At 38.9% G+C, this 16685-nt stretch overlaps 3 protein-coding genes across 4 annotated transcripts; 2 read left to right on the top strand and 1 right to left on the bottom strand.

Moving 5' to 3' along the window:
* Positions 1-255: 255 nt before the first annotated feature.
* On the bottom strand, positions 256-5291 carry fam168b (family with sequence similarity 168 member B). Of its 2 annotated transcripts, XM_077624572.1 has the most exons (8): positions 5138-5291; positions 3727-3811; positions 3547-3630; positions 2978-3120; positions 2871-2895; positions 2697-2810; positions 1614-1744; positions 256-1521 (listed from the first exon to the last, which is right to left on the bottom strand). In XM_077624572.1, exons 2-7 carry the CDS (start codon positions 3794-3796, stop codon positions 1626-1628), a joined length of 555 nt encoding a protein of 184 aa, XP_077480698.1. In that variant the 5' UTR covers positions 3797-3811; positions 5138-5291; the 3' UTR covers positions 256-1521; positions 1614-1625. The 2 variants fall into 2 exon arrangements, with proteins under 2 accessions (XP_077480698.1, XP_077480697.1); XM_077624571.1 differs by having other exon boundaries at positions 2697-2895; positions 5138-5290.
* A 463-nt stretch (positions 5292-5754) lies between these two features.
* fbxo45 (F-box protein 45) lies at positions 5755-9441 on the top strand. Its single transcript, XM_077624570.1, has 3 exons — positions 5755-6260; positions 7184-7540; positions 8664-9441. Exons 1-3 carry the CDS (start codon positions 5943-5945, stop codon positions 8847-8849), a joined length of 861 nt encoding a protein of 286 aa, XP_077480696.1. The 5' UTR covers positions 5755-5942; the 3' UTR covers positions 8850-9441.
* Positions 9442-11029: 1588 nt separating this feature from the next.
* Positions 11030-15699, top strand: nrros (negative regulator of reactive oxygen species). The gene is made up of 3 exons (XM_077624504.1): positions 11030-11346; positions 12280-12397; positions 12882-15699. Exons 2-3 carry the CDS (start codon positions 12293-12295, stop codon positions 14817-14819), a joined length of 2043 nt encoding a protein of 680 aa, XP_077480630.1. The 5' UTR covers positions 11030-11346; positions 12280-12292; the 3' UTR covers positions 14820-15699.
* Positions 15700-16685: the final 986 nt, after the last annotated feature.

Raw genomic sequence — 16685 nt, forward strand, 5'->3', positions numbered from 1 at the left:
GGTATACATTAAAACAAGTGACTATAATTTACATGTGGTCCTGATTTCCTACATATTATAAACATTTTTAACGATGAAAATCTCTTTAATCTTATCTTAAATATCATTATACTTATATGACAATAAAAGCATCACATTCTTTTGTATGTCAATGGATGCATGTGAGACTATCAGCAGTTTGAGGATTGGATACAGTTAACATGAACTGTAACATTAACATTGTACACCGAAATGTACACAAATAAAGCAAACAAATACAATTCTTGTATTCCTTTTTATTTTTTGCTCTTTAGAATACAAAACAAGAACCAAAATAACATGTACAAAACAGATTATTGAACTGAGGTGACATCGTAAAGCAAGGCTGAGACAGTGATTTTTAAGAGTTGGCCTGATGCTACAACTGCAAGCAATGTTCAAAAAAAAGCTTAGAATCACTTAGTGCTTTCAATCCGTAGTGCTGTTCACAAATAGAGTTTAATAGTAAACGGTTTCTTAAATTTTAGTAGTTAGCAGTGATAGTTTCTGGAAAAAAAAAACATAATTGAGACCATTCAATGGCCTGTAAGACAATTTCCTATAGTTTTACAGTCAATTTAAAACGTGCACAATGTTTCCTTCATATTAAGTCAGTCCTGGTTAAAATAGCCTTATCATCTGTCCATTAAAAAAACGGTTTCAGGCACAAACTCAAAAACTGCCTCAGCCTGGGCATTCAGTCATTAAGATATTTGTCAAATTTTGAGAACTTTAAATGACTAAGGAACAGGCATTCAGCCGTAGCCAAGAAATCACACTCTTTCCCTTAAATATAATAACAGTAAAACACAATGCACATACTGCATCACCGAAAGAAATGGAAAACAAACAAGCTCCACTTAATTAAACACAAAGCTGTGAAAACAGAACAGTTGGTTCTGCATGACAGTGCAGCGGGTTCTGCATGACAGTGCAGCAGCGTTGCTCTTGGTTTTTATTTTTTGCATGAACATTTCTCATTTTGTTTCACATTTAAGATGGGGTGACTGGCGAGTCAGCATTGGAAATTTATTACTTTTAACGTCCTTTGGATGTGTTCCTTTTGAAGGAGTTTGCATCTGTCACGGCAGATCGATTGAGCTAGCATTACTTGACATATCAACATACAGAACATGCATTCAACATCAGACGCATCTCTGAAATAGGTGGGGATAAACTACTCCGAACTCCAATTTCACCACAAGCTAGTTAAAACTCTAAAAATCTGCATGAGCCTGCATTTACAATTGCATGGAGGCTTGGGCCGTTTAACGCGAGATATGCAACAGGCTTGGAGGGGTGTAGCATGGAATGAAGCCTAATTCCATTAAGATATGGGGATTAATGTCCCCCAAACCCCTCCCTATCCTAATGGACCTACATGGTTTCAGATTCACATTATACTGGAAGAAGACAAACTGATTGCAGATGCTGGCAGAGTTGGTCCACCACCTCTAGCAAAAAACACTGGAGTGGCATGTGAATGCATATCAACCACCTCACCTGTGGAGATACACAAGTTCATACAATGGGGTTCAAAACTAAAAAAACTCAGGATTTATCCGGCATATTTTAAGGCTATGCATCATACTTACTCTGCTTCAACTTCACCACTGTGGGGGCACATAGCTGTAGCTGTGCGTGCCGGCGGGCCGATATGTGGGCATGGTGACGGGGTGGGGCGCTAGAGTGGCGGGCGCTGGTGATGGCGTAGACAGCAAAGTTCCTGTCATCCAGAGTGAAAGGTAAATTGGGAAGCCGCCACTCGGGTTTTCCGTACAAATCAATAATTATGCCTCACAAACATTTTTTTCTCTAAATTGTGACAAATTCTCATGATCCAATGAAATAGAGTACCTTCCACTTCAATTCATTTAAATAGGGAAAAAATAATTGAAAATCATGGCCCTGGAATGAAATAAGATCAGTATCTTAAGAAGAGATCAACCGATTATGGGTCGGGTCGATTATCGGCGCCGATATTTGGTAATTTAACATATACTGTATTGGCCTTTTGTTTAAATTTTAAATCCGACCGGCTGATATGAAGAAATCAATTTAAAACCGTCTTATTTTGGCTAAAATGCTAAAATGCAGCCAAGCTTCTCTCCTCTCTCTCCTGCTTGCTGCCTCATGCTCTATTCATAGACTCTATCGTAAACAACCTGTAACAGCTGCTTGTTAAGTAACTTTTTAGCTTGAACACGTCAAGAGGCTTGCCGCAACTATGCTTCAATTCAGTGCTCTTTGTTGGCAATGAGCCGGGTCTGCGAACGCAGTGCCGAGATATATATATACCGTATTTTCATGACTATAAGGCGCACCGCATTATAAGGCGCACCCTCAATGAATTACACATTTGAATTTTTTTCCATATATAAAGCAAACTGGATTATAAGGCGCCCTGTCTATTTTGGAGGAAATTTAAGACTTAAGTGCGCCTTATAGTCGTGAAAATACGGTACTTATTATATATTCACTAAATTATATTATTTATAGTGTTGTGATTTAATAAAGTTCTATGAATTTTAGGGTTTGCATTACTACGTTTTTTAAACCTTTATTGTGAATTAATATCGGCTACTAGTACGGCTACTAATAATCGGTATCGGTCCTGAAAAACCCTTATTGGTCAATCTCTAATCTCAAGGCACCACATGTTCCTCTAAAGTACCCACCAGCTGACATGGCCATTGTGGTCCCAGCTACCATACCCATGGCAACCCCATTGTTGCGGGGAGGAGGGATGGACGGGGCATACATGGCCGCAGGCATCCCATTGGGCTGGACCACTGTTGTGTGATGGATCACATGAGGTGGTGCCGCATACAATGGCTGCGTGAAGTAGGTACCTTGCTGTTGTGAAGGAATCAAGGCCTGGATAACACAGGGGGGGAAATTGCATTGCATGGTATGTTTATGCTTTCTAAAATAAGCAATACCACACGGTACTACACACCTGTGCATAAGGGTTATGTTGAGGGTAGGTGCTCCTGACTGGGTATACAGCAGCTTGGTAGGGGTTTGGGGAGGATGAATACGGGGGTACAGTCCCAGTACTTGGGGAACAGGACATTTTAAATGGTGCACCAGGGGCATATCCTGGAGAAAAAAAAAAACAACACATTCACTTAAAAGGACAATGTACTAGCCACATAATTTGTTTAGCATTTTTCCCAATACTGTACTGCAAGTAACCTAGTAAACTGTTAGTGTATGAACCAAATTGTGATTTGTGATAAACTGTCACATCTCAAGTGATAACATATTTAGGTGGTTTTACCACACACATTGAAAACCATATAAAAATATATTTAAAACGTGGATATACAGGTGTATTTGCTACCTTCCTTCATCTAATAGATGATTTAATCTGCTGCTATGTGTCAGTGGTGTGAAAATATAAATAGAGAAATAAATAAAGAAATATTACGAACAAAAAACTATTTATTCAAAATTCTACAACACATTATTAGCATGTATGTCACATTCAGATACATTTAGAAAAATATTGCAGATTGAGTTTACCACTTGAGAAAGCTGGATTTGCTCCTTGATAGACATTTGGAGAGTATGCTGGTGCAGCTGCAGCATACCCAACAGGAAAGCCAGCTTCCATGTTAAATAGGAGGGATAAACAAAGCAATAAAAACAACATTAAACACTTGCATAGTGCCAATATTGATGCCATTTGATGCAATAACCAACCTGGATAGCCTAAACCCTTAGAATTGGTGAAGGGGACCCCTGTTGGTGCAGGGCTGTACACTGGATTCATTTTAGCCACCAAAACCTGAAATTTAAAAACCATTATGTGAATACAATGTATAATGGATTCAGCATATTCTTTATTAAAAAAAGAGACTAAGGTGAGTAATTTTAAAACAATTTTATCCATTGATCAACAAGCAAATTGATCTAATGTTTTTTTTTAAATTGTGATTAGGCTGGCAACCATTTCCCGATCTGGCAAAACGGAAGACAGCTGCCACCAAAACTTTATTTAGCGTTTTATCCATTTACACTTTCTTTTTTTGTTGTTGTTTTCAGACCCTAAAACAATGTTTCAGTCGAAAAAATATTGACCCAAGTGAGAAAATTGGATGATTTGATTGTGTTATTTAAAGGCCTGTGTCACCTAGTGGTGGTTTTCATACACTGTTTTACAGTAATTATGACATAACTATAAGCTATAACCTCAAGTCCTAATTGTATGCTTTGCTATGTTATTATAGACGTAATTAAGATCAAATGAGTGATGGGGGGAAATGGATCGTGTTAAAAGTGTACTTATAATTAATCAAGGATCAGCTCAAGTGTTTATTTTATAACCCCCCCCAAAAAAATCGCATCAGATCGCCCTCTAACGGCGGCCACGAGCATTACACAATGGCTGAGACGATGACGAGCGTCCTGGGCTCCAAATGACTCGTTACGCAGTTGTGGAAATCAAAATGTAAAATCTAGACGCCTGGGAAGACACCTTGGTCGAAATGGGCCTTTAATTGTGTAGAAAGAAAGAAAAATACGAAAAAAACATTTTTCACCTTTAACCGAACGCGCATTTGACATAGCAATTTTAGCAATGTTTGAATGTGATTAAAATGATAAGAAGTTGATTGCCGACGGGCTTCGGGCAAATTTGACTTTAGAAAAAGATGACGAATTTAAAATATAGTGCATGTTATAAGATATATTAGAAGAGATTCTGGATGCACTATTCGTCGTAGTGAGGATGCTGTGGAGGAATTTTTGGCAAGGTGTGCGAAGGTGAACCGTGCGACGCTTTGTTATCGTTAGCTAGCTTAAAACGCGTAAGCCGTACTAGCTCAACCACAGCGCGTCATTTTGGTTTTGCGCGTAAAACATCCAATGTTTATCGTGTTATTTTGTATACACTCGCCATTTTACGCAGCCGTTCGTTCAGGCAAACAAAAGAAAAGAATAACCTACGCAGGGACGGAGTAAGTGCACAGCGGCCAGAAGGAGGCATCTTACCGCCAGGCCGCAACTCAGGAGGCAGCCAGCCGGACAGCTGTGTTCTGCACCACTGCTTGTCCCAACATGGCAGACACCACAATACTCATGCAAAATATACGATTAAACTACAATAACTTACTTGTAGATGTTATTGCTGACTGTAAAGACGCTTCTTTGAATCCCCGATGTCAAGTAAAATGAGGCTGACTGGTGTTTTGCTCCCAGATGCTGAACTCTTTTGAGTGCCCCGCGTCACTTCCGTGCAGGGTCACGTGACCAAGCAGCTGAATGTGATGCATGTTTTTAATATGTTTATAATGTAACAAATAATATAATAAACATAATGATAATATAATAAAACCAAAAATAACTGGACAAAAGCTGTACGCTTTAAAAATGGAGTTTGAAACCAAATAAAAATTGCTCTTTTGTATTAGTTATTGTAAATAAATATTATTCATAACACATGACTGCATTAAAATATTTTTAGCATTTTCTCCTATCGTAATATCCGTACTAAAACAATAGACTGGAACTGCAACATGCCACTGTTGGTGATGTGACGTCATTGCAGGTCCTGGTGTGTGATAAAAACGTTTCCGTGTTTACATTGAACTGTGGTGATATTTCATTCTTGTTACTCAATTCAAACATTACAAATTATGCATATTAAGATAAGGAAAAAAAACAAAAGAGGTTTTACGTTGTTCATATTTCCATTTATAATCTTAATTTCAATAGGTATTTAGTTCTCTTCAAGGACGTTTACGCATCATTTCCCTTCAGCCTTCGAACTGGGAAGAATGGGATCCCTACTGTTGTGCTAGCAGGATCGCCCATTTAGATGTCAACAGCTAAAATGTCGAGATTGAATTGAAAGATCTGGATCATTTTGCGGTTTTAGGTGACGGTTTTCACTGGTTTTGCAAGCAGGGGGGACAATCATGTCGGGGGCTGCTGGCGGAGGCTCCTCTGGTCTGGGCGCAGCAGCCGGAGCTAGTTGCAGCTCCGCCGGTGTTCACGCTGCGGCATCCGGGGGAGGAGCAGGGGTGGCGGGGAGGCTACCTGTGAGGGTCCTGGAACACATTTTCTCGTATTTAGACCTAGCAGATTTGACTTGGTGTTCGTTGGTGTGCTGGCATTGGAACAACACTCTGGCGGATGAAAACAGCGAGGTGTGGCGCAGCCTGGGCGCTCGAACTCTTAGTGAAGAAGCTCTGCGGTCTGACATTCTGTGCAACCTCCCCTCATACAAGGGCAAGGTGGGTTTAACATCTGGAATTTGCACATATACTGTAAATGAATAGCCCCCAACAAGACGATCATTCATTGTCAGGCCTTAACACTTCAATAGATTGTTGCTGTTAATGATAGTCAATTAAATTGTATAAATGTAATTCATTAAAAACTGTCCACAACTAAGAATGTAGGTCAGGAGTGTTCAAACCTTATTCCTCTAAGATCTACTCTTCCAGGAGTTAACCTTCCATGATCTACCTTTTTTACAGGCCACTGACAAAGCACAGCAATAATTTATGTTGATATAACTGACGTTAGACTCCATCAACATGTATGGGAGGATCAGGGGTGAAAATCCACTCTCGATTCATGAGCCTAGCTAAGGAAACCGACAGAGGATAAGGATCGAAATGTTATTGTCATGCGATCTACCAATAGTACCTTGGCGATCTACCGAGAGTTCCTTGGCAATCTACCGATAGACCGCGATCTACGTAATGGGCATTATTGTAAATGGTCTTATCCTGCCATTGGCTAGATACCAATCAAGAGGTGCTTTTTGCTCTCACAAATGATTTGATGGTATTCATCTAAGCCCCTAACTTTAATGAGGACAAGCAGCAGATAAGATAGATGGACCCGTAGTTAGCTATCAGTAACTTGGGTAACAATTGTGAGCTTCAAAATTCCAGATTTTGGAACACGCTGGGTTAATTTTGGAAAATATGTTGCTAGATATTGTAAATACCTTATTTAATGTATAGAAATTTGTGCTGATCTTGTAATATTTGTACAAACTTTTGATGTGAAAATGCATCAATTTCTTTTTAATACAGCCCGCAGGTCCCGATACAGATGTATATGTTTGTATTTTTTCATGTATATAGACTATAGCAACTCCATGTGTAAATTCTTATGAATCCTGACAATTGTATTCTGCTTCTAGCTCAAATCCTACCAACACGCCCTGAGCTCCAATGACTGCTCTCGTAACGTGTACGTCAAGAAGAATGGATTCACTCTGCACCGCAACCCCATCGCTCAGAGCACAGACGGAGCGAGGGGCAAGATCGGCTTTACGGAGGGCCGACACGCTTGGGAGATCTGGTGGGAAGGTCCGCTGGGCACTGTGGCAGTTATCGGCATTGCCACCAAGCGGGCATCCATGCAGTGCCAAGGCTATGTGGCACTTCTGGGCAGTGATGACCAAAGTTGGGGCTGGAACCTGGTTGACAACAACCTTCTCCACAATGGAGAGGTGAACGGGAACTTTCCGCAGTGTAACAATGCACCAAAATATCAGGTAGGACCTACATACAAGTGATTAGCATTAGAATTTAAATTGACCTTGCACTAACATGTTTTACAGCAACACGGTGGTTTTAAACCAAACTGGTTCGGCCAAATTTTCGATAGCAGAGCTCTTTTGAAATCTGCACACAATATTTGTGACTTTTTTTAATACACACAATGGTATGTGGAGAAAGGGAAATGGATTCAGTCTCAGACATTCTTAGGGAGACTTTTCCCAAAATGAAAAACATGGGATATCAACATAAGTTATTATAGGTAGCATATTCAATTACTATGTTTTTGCAACACTATCACTTTATATTCGTTCTTTATCTGTTTTTACCCTTTTTCTGTCTAGAAAAACAATACAATATAAGCAAACACAACAAGAGTAAACTCTGAAGCTGTTCCAACCTTTAAATACACTCAGATTTACAATTTTATGTGTTTAAGCAACTGAGAAGGACACAAAAAATTAAAACATTTATATATACATGTCATTTGCATGTGCGGGCAATTGGTCGACGGTCTTTTGGTCGCCCCGACCGCGACAACGGGCGACCAAAAGAAAGGCGACCAAAAGAAAGGCGACCAAAAGACCGACGACCAAAAGACCGACGACCAAAAGACCGGCAACAAAACAAGGTAAAACAACACGGTCTACGCATCAATAAAAGCCAACAATGGCAATGAGCAGTTTCACTGAGCTGACGTGTGAGTGTATAAGACTTTGCATGTACATGCGTTGTCCCTTTAAGAAGCTACGTCAGTCAGGGTCTTAACAAGTTCTCCAACAAAAAACAATAAAAGTCTGGGAAATTTTGAGCTTTTCTTTAGCCTAATAATTACTAGGGCATTAAGTATGACTAAATAGTAACTTGCAGTTTGTATTTAGGGAATTTGAGCAACGATTTAAATGGTAATTATCACTTACCTTCCGGGCGACCAAAAGAATCTGAACCAAAAGATCGGCGACCAAAAGACCGACGACCAAAAGACCGACGACCAATCGACCGTGTACCCGTCATTTGTGGCTGTACAGTATAGAGTTTTGGCTATACTACACATATTCATGTTTTTTTAATGGAAAATACCTGTTAATTAAAACTATCCCGTTTTGTTATTCTCTGCAGATTGGGGAGAGAATACGAGTGATTCTCGACATGGATGATAAGACATTAGCCTTTGAGCGGGGTTTTGAGTTTCTGGGAGTCGCATTTCGGGGACTACCAAAGGCCTGCCTGTTTCCTGCTGTCTCTGCAGTCTACGGCAACACTGAGGTCACGATGGTGTACTTGGGGAAACCACTGGATGGCTAGGAGCCACATATTTATTTCAAGATTGCGGAGGCCAAATCACCAAAGCAGCCCTTTTACATGCACAATGAGGGTTGTTAACATTTGTACACCTACTCAACATGAATCCTGAGTCAAATGTTTGGGCTTTAAAAAGGACTGTTTATGTATATGTCAGCGTGGGAGCTAACCCAATTTAGTTAAGACTGCATTTACATCCAAATATATCACCTTTTTACAATATTCAGTGCTGAACATGTACCACAGATTTAAAGGTCCAGCTGAATGATTATAAACTGCGGCACACACTACAATACTACATTTTAATGTAATAAACCTCACTGTTGTATGGGTTTAGGTAACAGCTTGATAAAAATCCCCGTTTAATATTTATATCAAGTATGCCACATCAACTCAATCTGACTTTTGTCATTTTTGTGCATGGAAATTGGTGTGGGGACAGTTATAATTGTATGTCGGGACAGTGTCATTTTAATGTGGTACCATAGTATTACACTATACTATTTATTTTTCTGTTTTATCCATGGTACTATTAGATAATGTACAGTTTTCAAGCTGGAGAATAAAAAATAAAGTGATTCTCGATGTCACTCCAGACAGCTTGTTGGTTCCTTTAAGATGTGGGAGGATTTACTCGTTAATAAAATGAATACTGGACGTCTCGCTAGGCTGAATTTGGTAGTTTTGTAATCTATTTCTCCATCTGTTATTTCGTCAGAATTACTGGTATCTCTCAAGCATTCTGACTTCTCATTTTATAAGATATTCCACAAGAGGTCAGTGAGCAATTACCTTAAGTATGCGAGATAGTACTTTACCAATGAATTTCTACTATTCAAGAGCTGGTAAAAGTAATTAAGCTGTGAATATGTATAGGTGCAGTTACTAATGTTTAAAAAACATTTTTTAATATTCTTATTTAAGTACTAAATCAACTCCTTTACATAAATTACTATACATACACAAAAATGTGTTTAGGGGAGGGGATAATGTCTGTTTGATAACCTTAGGGTCGAAAAGCAACGTATTTGTACAACCTCACTGAATTCGCTCAAATGAGCTCGTTTGGAAATATTGCTACTTTAAACACAAACCAATTATGAAGAAAATATGTGCCTGGATACACAGTATAGACACAGAAGAGGAAGTGTTTTTTGTTTTGTTTTTTTGCAGGAAAATGTCCCATATTCCTCCACTACAGCAACTATTTTTCCACCTACTCAGTCTTCGAAAATAGAACAGAGATTTACATATTGTGCTGTTCCTCATCACAGCCTTAATCCCCGAAGCTCGGCAAACAATAGTGCCTCAGAATCACATTTAGTCAAAACAACACGAGACATGCTCTGATTACAGTTTGTAATAACTGCCTTATGGCCTTGCACCTCCTAATCTAGTAATTGAATTTCTATGAGAATGAACATTTAGGAAATTATTAAACGGTTGTACTACATTGTACTACATAAAGAAATACTATACGTTGTCATTAAAACAAATGAATGTACAGAGGTAGTACGGAGATCATTTTAAGACATTAAAATGTATACAGTATGTTCATTATTGATATTGCCTTTAGCCTATTGAGTGAGATATATTATGATATAAAAAATATATACAGTATAACAATGTAAGATTTTTTTTAACCAAAAAGCATAAACTAATTTTTCCAGAACAAATTCCTATGCATCCTGTATATGTGCATTACACATACATATACATCGGCCTTATTGAAATCCTTCATATGTATCAGTTATTATTGCCATACTCATGGCCTATATGACTAGATCATAGGTGGGCATATTACATAACTTCCTTTTTTCTGTTCTCTACTTTTCTGGTCAGGTGAAAAAAATTGGGTCAAAATATGATTACAACAACAGTATATTAAATGTAATCAATACAAACTATACACGTGTAGTGAAGATGGCTACTGATTCTCTCTGATTGGCCTCTAAAGGCTTCCTATTAACCATGGCCTATAGCAGTAAACCTATTTATTGATAGTGTCTTATGATTGAATACTAACTATACTAATAGTTGTTGTTTTTTAGTGTTACAGCAGCAGGCCTCAAACAGCAGGAAGGGCGTGTACATTGACTGGTTTCCTCTCCAGTGTGCTGCCTAATCAGAGTAGACTACGAGTGTGTCAAAAGAGTGTCATCGGTGTGTGTGTGTGTGAATGCAAGGTTTTTGTGGTGGTAGCTGCGATCGCAATTTCTAATGGTGAGATATAACGCCTGGACCCTGGCAAGGAAGAAGTTGAGCAGTAGTTGCCTTCCTGTAGCTTCTCAAGCTCGAGAACCTCTTTGTGATTACAGCTTGTCCATGTGACTTGGTTTCCGCTACATGCTTCCGTGAATAGTAAAACAGGTGTCAGTGTCTTTATCAGAGGACGACGGATGAAGACCACACATTAGAATACTACAGCGGAGCGCGAGGCAGCGATATGGTCGGGGGAGCATGCATCAGTGGCTTGGGGAATCCACACCTAACCACCACTGTAAGTTCATGCACGTTTTTCCTAGGAAAGTCTAATTAGCCACAAGAAAGATCATTTTTGTTATGTTTATCTATTGGAATAATGCACCTGATCACACATCTCATTTTTGGAACTGCTTTATCCTCACTAGGGTGCGGGGGGTGCTGGAGCCTATCCCAGCTGACTTCGGGCTTCAGGCAGGGGACACCCTGAATTGGTGGCCAGCCAATCGCAGGGCGCAAGGACACGGACAACCATTCATGCTCACACTCAATTAAGAGTAAGGGTGTCAGACTTGGGTTGGTTCGCAGGCCGCTTTAACGACAACTTGATTTCACGTGGGCCGGACCATTTTAGATATAATATTTAGATTATATGGATTAAAAGAACTGGATTAAAAGGCCTGAATATTCAGTTTTTTATAGAGCTAAAACAATGTTGTTTATTTTAGGTTTTTAAAATATATTTTTAGATTTTACAAAATGATTTTTGAACTAAAAACACAGAAAAAATGGATTAAAAAATGACAATTATTGATTTAAAAGGGGGAAATTCAGGAAATTTAATAAACAGCTATACTCTTCATTTTAATTTGATCCTAAAACAGAAAGTCCTAAAACCCACGCAGGTGGACCGACCTGGGTTTGAACCCAGGTCTCCCACTTTGGGGCCGACATGCTAACCACTCTTCCTCCGGGCCGCCCTTATTTTTAAAATCATAAACACAAACTAAGTATACTAAAAATGTGACTCGGATTATTACAGTAATGTTACATTGAATTGAGAATAGTAGGGCTGTTTGAGTATGTTTTGCTTTACATAGACACACAGTGATTAGACCAAAATAACGTAATGAAACTTTTGTTTCGATAGGATTGAAAAACGGGGGCGCGGGGGAAAGAAAAATCACTCCATGAAATGCATTTCTTTCTTTTTTCCATGTTATCCAAACAGCGAGGATGTTAAAATGACAGTTCACGGCCCTTCATCCATCCTCTTTTGCTTATTACTACCCATGTTGGCCATCCTCACACCAGCCTCAAGTCATCCTCAACACAGTCAGTGCAAGCTGGTAAGCTCTCTTATCATATAACAAACATTACTTCATTCTATATTCTGTTCCCTTGGGAAAAATATACTACAATAATATTTCACACCAACTATAATCCCTTTATTTTTCTCCTTCAAATCGTTTCATACAATAGCTAGTTCTGTATGAATCTAAAATGATAAATTGTTCCATTAAAAAAAGTGAAACCACCATCTGTCTTTTCTATCTTAGTGAAATAAGGGAAAAGTTCATACATTTATTAAATTGACGAAATACCTTTGGTACCATAACAGATGAATAAACTTTTGATTGTGGTAACTAAGTTGTGCCTGCAGATGCACAAAAACCTCCTGTAGTGCCGCTTATGGTAAATGAATGACTATTATTCGATTGTGTATTGTAAAATCAATCTATGACAAAGTCACGCGTTATTTTCACCAAACTTTTAGTTTCTCAGGACACTATATCAACACATTGAAGCAAACATTGTGTGTTTTGCCACCAGACACAAAGAACAGCTCTCTGCAACAACTATAACCTGACATCTGTACCTGTGGGACTACCGGACAGCACTGAAGAGCTTCAGCTAAATCATAATCTCATCAAGACACTACCAGAGAACTCTCTTCATTATCCCTCGCTCACTACCCTCAGTTTAGCCTGCAACCACCTGGAGAAATTACACCCCAACACTTTTCAAAATTCCAAATTGTTAAAAGGCCTTAACTTTGCAAATAACAATCTGGAAATGAGTTACTTAGAAACTAGCAGTGCTTTAAAAACATTGCGCCATCTAAAATATTTAGACCTATCAGTTAATAAGTTGGATGAAGTGATGGCTACCGCCCTTCTTGAAAATCTTACATCCCTGGAGTATCTAAATCTCTCGGGGAATCTCCTACGCCGCTTGGACGAGAGCTCTTTCAGGGATCTTCACCAGCTCAAAGAACTGGATTTGCAGAGGAACCTGCTGTTTGAGATTGACAACGCATTTGACAGCACGCCCAGATTACAGCGACTCAATTTGGCCCTCAATTATCTGCCGTGCCTAATGGACTTCCACAATACCCAGCTGGTAGTCCTCAACGCTAGCCACAACTTCATCGAATGGTTCATTTCCAGGCAGGACATTAACGACACTTTCCAAATCGAGACGCTTGATCTATCCGATAACAAACTGCTGTTCTTTCCGTTCTTACCTACCGTCAGTCGCTTACGCAATCTGTACCTGTCCCACAACGTTGTGAGTTTTTACGAGCACCTGGATGACAATGCCACATTCCCCAACTTGACTACCACTGTCAAGTTCTACAACCTGCGAAGGAACACTGACAACATTACGGCTAAACTTTGGGACGATAGCCTTCACGGTGACATCTCCTCGGTAGAGATTTTAGATCTACGAGGAAATCAGTTGCGTTACTTCCCACACGAATTCATCCACAAAATGCCTTTGCTATCCAGACTGCGAATGTGCACCAACTGTCTGGAAAACTTAAATCTAACCTTGGAGCAATTCTCCGGTAGCTTGTACGAATTTGACATTAGCAACAACGGACTGAAAGAGATTGTAGCGGATGACGTTACGTTGAGAACTCTAAGCAATTTGACGTACGTCAACGTTAGCATGAACGAGCTAGACTGCTCCTCCTCAGGACTTTTGTTTACCTTGCCAAGTCTTAGGTCAGTAGACCTCAGCTACAACAACATTGGCATATGCCTTCCCGAGGAAGACGAGGGCAATGCGAGTGCATCCTGGAAAACCAACATGTCCTTAAGAAAGCTTTACCTTAAGGGGTGTCACCTTGCAAGAATTCCACCTTTTGCATTTTCTGGACTCTCCCTGACACATTTAGAACTTTCTGAAAACCCTGGACTAAAAGGGGAACAATCAATAAGAATTCTGAGTGGAAGGTTAAACCACCTAGGTTTGGGAAACACTGGCATGGGTGATTTAGACTTGACAGATTTTTCCAATCTTAAGTCTCTGAATATTTCTTGCAACTCTCTTGCACATCTTCCAGTTTCAATTTTGCATCTTGACTTAAAAGAGCTTGATTTGAGGGAAAACAAGCTGACCACAATTCCTCCAACGCAAGCTAATAGATTAGCATCTAAACTTCAAACTGTGTTTCTCACTGGAAATCCATTCAACTGTTGCAAAACTGAGTGGTTTAGGACCTTTGAAGCCACAAAGACAATCCATATGGTCGGACAGTCGGAAATCGAATGTATGGATCTTTTCCAAACACACAGCATTAGCCATGCCCAGGCATTTTTTTGTCATGAGGAATATGGAGAATCTATTCTCTGGTACATTCTCCTTTTTGTACCTCTTTGCATTTCTTTTGTGGGTATTTCAATGATTATATTATTCACTCTGAAACCTAAAGTGATAGAAAACTCAATCAAAAAGAAATATCTAAGGCCCACGTCCTACTGATGTTTCAATGTCATTATAATAATAGGTTGCAATTCCATGAGAAAAATGTACAGTCCATTTGTGAAGGGTAATCAGTTTTAAAGATTTAACAGTTTTACTTGAATCACATCAAAATGGACATCATTGACGAATAAATGATCACATCAAAGCATTAGTGAAAGCACTTAAGAAGTACCTAATCAGTCAAATCAGGTAGTTTGAGATATTCATGTCTTCAGATTGATATAATTCCCTGCGTAGTATTATCCATAACATTATGGCAGTCACATAGAATTTCTATGCCCTGTTGGAGTGTTATTCTATGCCCTGTTATTCTTTATCAAGGCCACAACATCCTGGTACCTCAATGTAAAACTGTGGCAACCCGGTGTTTTGTGCGTGAACATACACTGAATTGTGCGCTGCATGTGTTGTAGTACAAGCTTTTGATATAAGCAGCGAAGGAAACAAGAAATTTCCTGTTTTGCTGAAATGTGCAGCAACTACCCTGTTCCGCTTCTCAAAGATGAGGGTTTCCTTCCTATTGGACAAAGGCCAAATGCAACATCGACACGATTTTTTCACGTGTCGCAACACTTTAGGTATTTGGCCATGCATGTCTATTTTGAAAATGTGAAGAAAGGCAAGGACGTGAAGCTTTGTAATCAATTTTAAAGGATGGATGTTCTATTACTTTGTATGTTTTACTTATTAGTGAAGTCATTGGGAAAGGCTGATTATCTCTGGTGTTTTCAGCTAAATGCCAGAGGCTCAACCAGAAGGTAACCCATAATACCACTGCGGTGATGTTTAAGGTCATGGCTGTTCAAAGTATATAAATAGAAACTAGAACACAGCCTTGTCATCAATAAAGCACATTTTTAATAGTGATTAAGCAGACAAATAGATATTTGACTTTTATTTTGTAATTTGTGGAGTAAAAAAAAAATTGGATAGGCGTGTTATCTTGCATCCATCTTCCTGTATTTCGATTTATCATATAAGAATATAATTATTTAAAATACCACTTTTCTTAATTATAGTAATGGATGAGCTTGACTCCATACTACAAAGAAAGCGTACTTTTACTATCATATTGTTTTTTTAATCCTGTTTTTCGCAATTCCTTTTGTTAAATATCTTATGCTGAGATTCATAAATCCTATCCAGGTAGGGCATTAAGTAAATACAGGGTGATCCTAAAAGTTAATAAAGCATTAAAGATTGTACAGATTACTACAATTGCTCATTTTGGTGTTAACTGTGAATGTTTTTTAGAATACCAAGCTGTGATGAAATAAGTTTATCTAAAATTAGTAACTAGAATGTATTGTATATAAAAAGTTGTTTTATGTACGTTTAAAAATAATTCAAAACTTGTTTAATCTCAGCATGTTATTGCTTGATAAATACGGTGACAAAAGTGGCATTCTGGGATTATCTGGCAATGAGTTTTGGGGGGTAATGCCTGACATTTACCCCGCTACCTGCCCATAGTTAAGAGGGATGCGACCTTCCCGAGGAAGATGAATGAATGAAAGTAGCTCTCTTTAGTCTTTTTGTATGTTGTTCCTCAGGACAAAATGTTTGGAGAACTGTGCTCAAGGGTAATAAAGTGGTCTGACTCACACAGTAAGAGGCTTAACATGTCTTGCTCAAATGAAGGAGATGAAGCATCGGGTCACATGGAGAATGTATTGGGTAAGACCGGATGCACGCAGATCATTTTGTTGAAGAAAAACATCTCAGAAGGGATTCTGAATACTGGATCACTCCACACCGATTGTTATTGTGCGTGTGTAAAAAAAAAACACAGAATCCACTGATAAGGAATTATTAAAAAGATTATAAAAAACAGCATCTACTGTATATAATCAAAAGGTTTGT

Source organism: Stigmatopora argus, chromosome 17 (genome assembly GCF_051989625.1).
Source record: "Stigmatopora argus isolate UIUO_Sarg chromosome 17, RoL_Sarg_1.0, whole genome shotgun sequence".
Classification (NCBI taxonomy): domain Eukaryota; kingdom Metazoa; phylum Chordata; class Actinopteri; order Syngnathiformes; family Syngnathidae; genus Stigmatopora; species Stigmatopora argus.

What these genes read in the sequence shown, in the direction of transcription:
- fam168b (XM_077624571.1), bottom strand. Translation starts at nt 3,796, where the DNA reads ATGAATCCAGTGTACAGCCCTGCACCAACAGGGGTCCCCTTCACCAAT. An exon ending in TAAGGGTTTAGGCTATCCAG is followed by an intron (nt 3,631 to 3,726) that starts GTTGGTTATTGC and finishes TTAACATGGAAG; the next exon opens with CTGGCTTTCCTGTTGGGTAT. An exon ending in AAATCCAGCTTTCTCAAGTG is followed by an intron (nt 3,121 to 3,546) that starts GTAAACTCAATC and finishes TTTTTTCTCCAG; the next exon opens with GATATGCCCCTGGTGCACCA.
- fbxo45 (XM_077624570.1), top strand. Translation starts at nt 5,943, where the DNA reads ATGTCGGGGGCTGCTGGCGGAGGCTCCTCTGGTCTGGGCGCAGCAGCC. An exon ending in TCCCCTCATACAAGGGCAAG is followed by an intron (nt 6,261 to 7,183) that starts GTGGGTTTAACA and finishes TTCTGCTTCTAG; the next exon opens with CTCAAATCCTACCAACACGC. An exon ending in ACAATGCACCAAAATATCAG is followed by an intron (nt 7,541 to 8,663) that starts GTAGGACCTACA and finishes TATTCTCTGCAG; the next exon opens with ATTGGGGAGAGAATACGAGT.
- nrros (XM_077624504.1), top strand. Translation starts at nt 12,293, where the DNA reads ATGACAGTTCACGGCCCTTCATCCATCCTCTTTTGCTTATTACTACCC. An exon ending in AACACAGTCAGTGCAAGCTG is followed by an intron (nt 12,398 to 12,881) that starts GTAAGCTCTCTT and finishes TTTTGCCACCAG; the next exon opens with ACACAAAGAACAGCTCTCTG.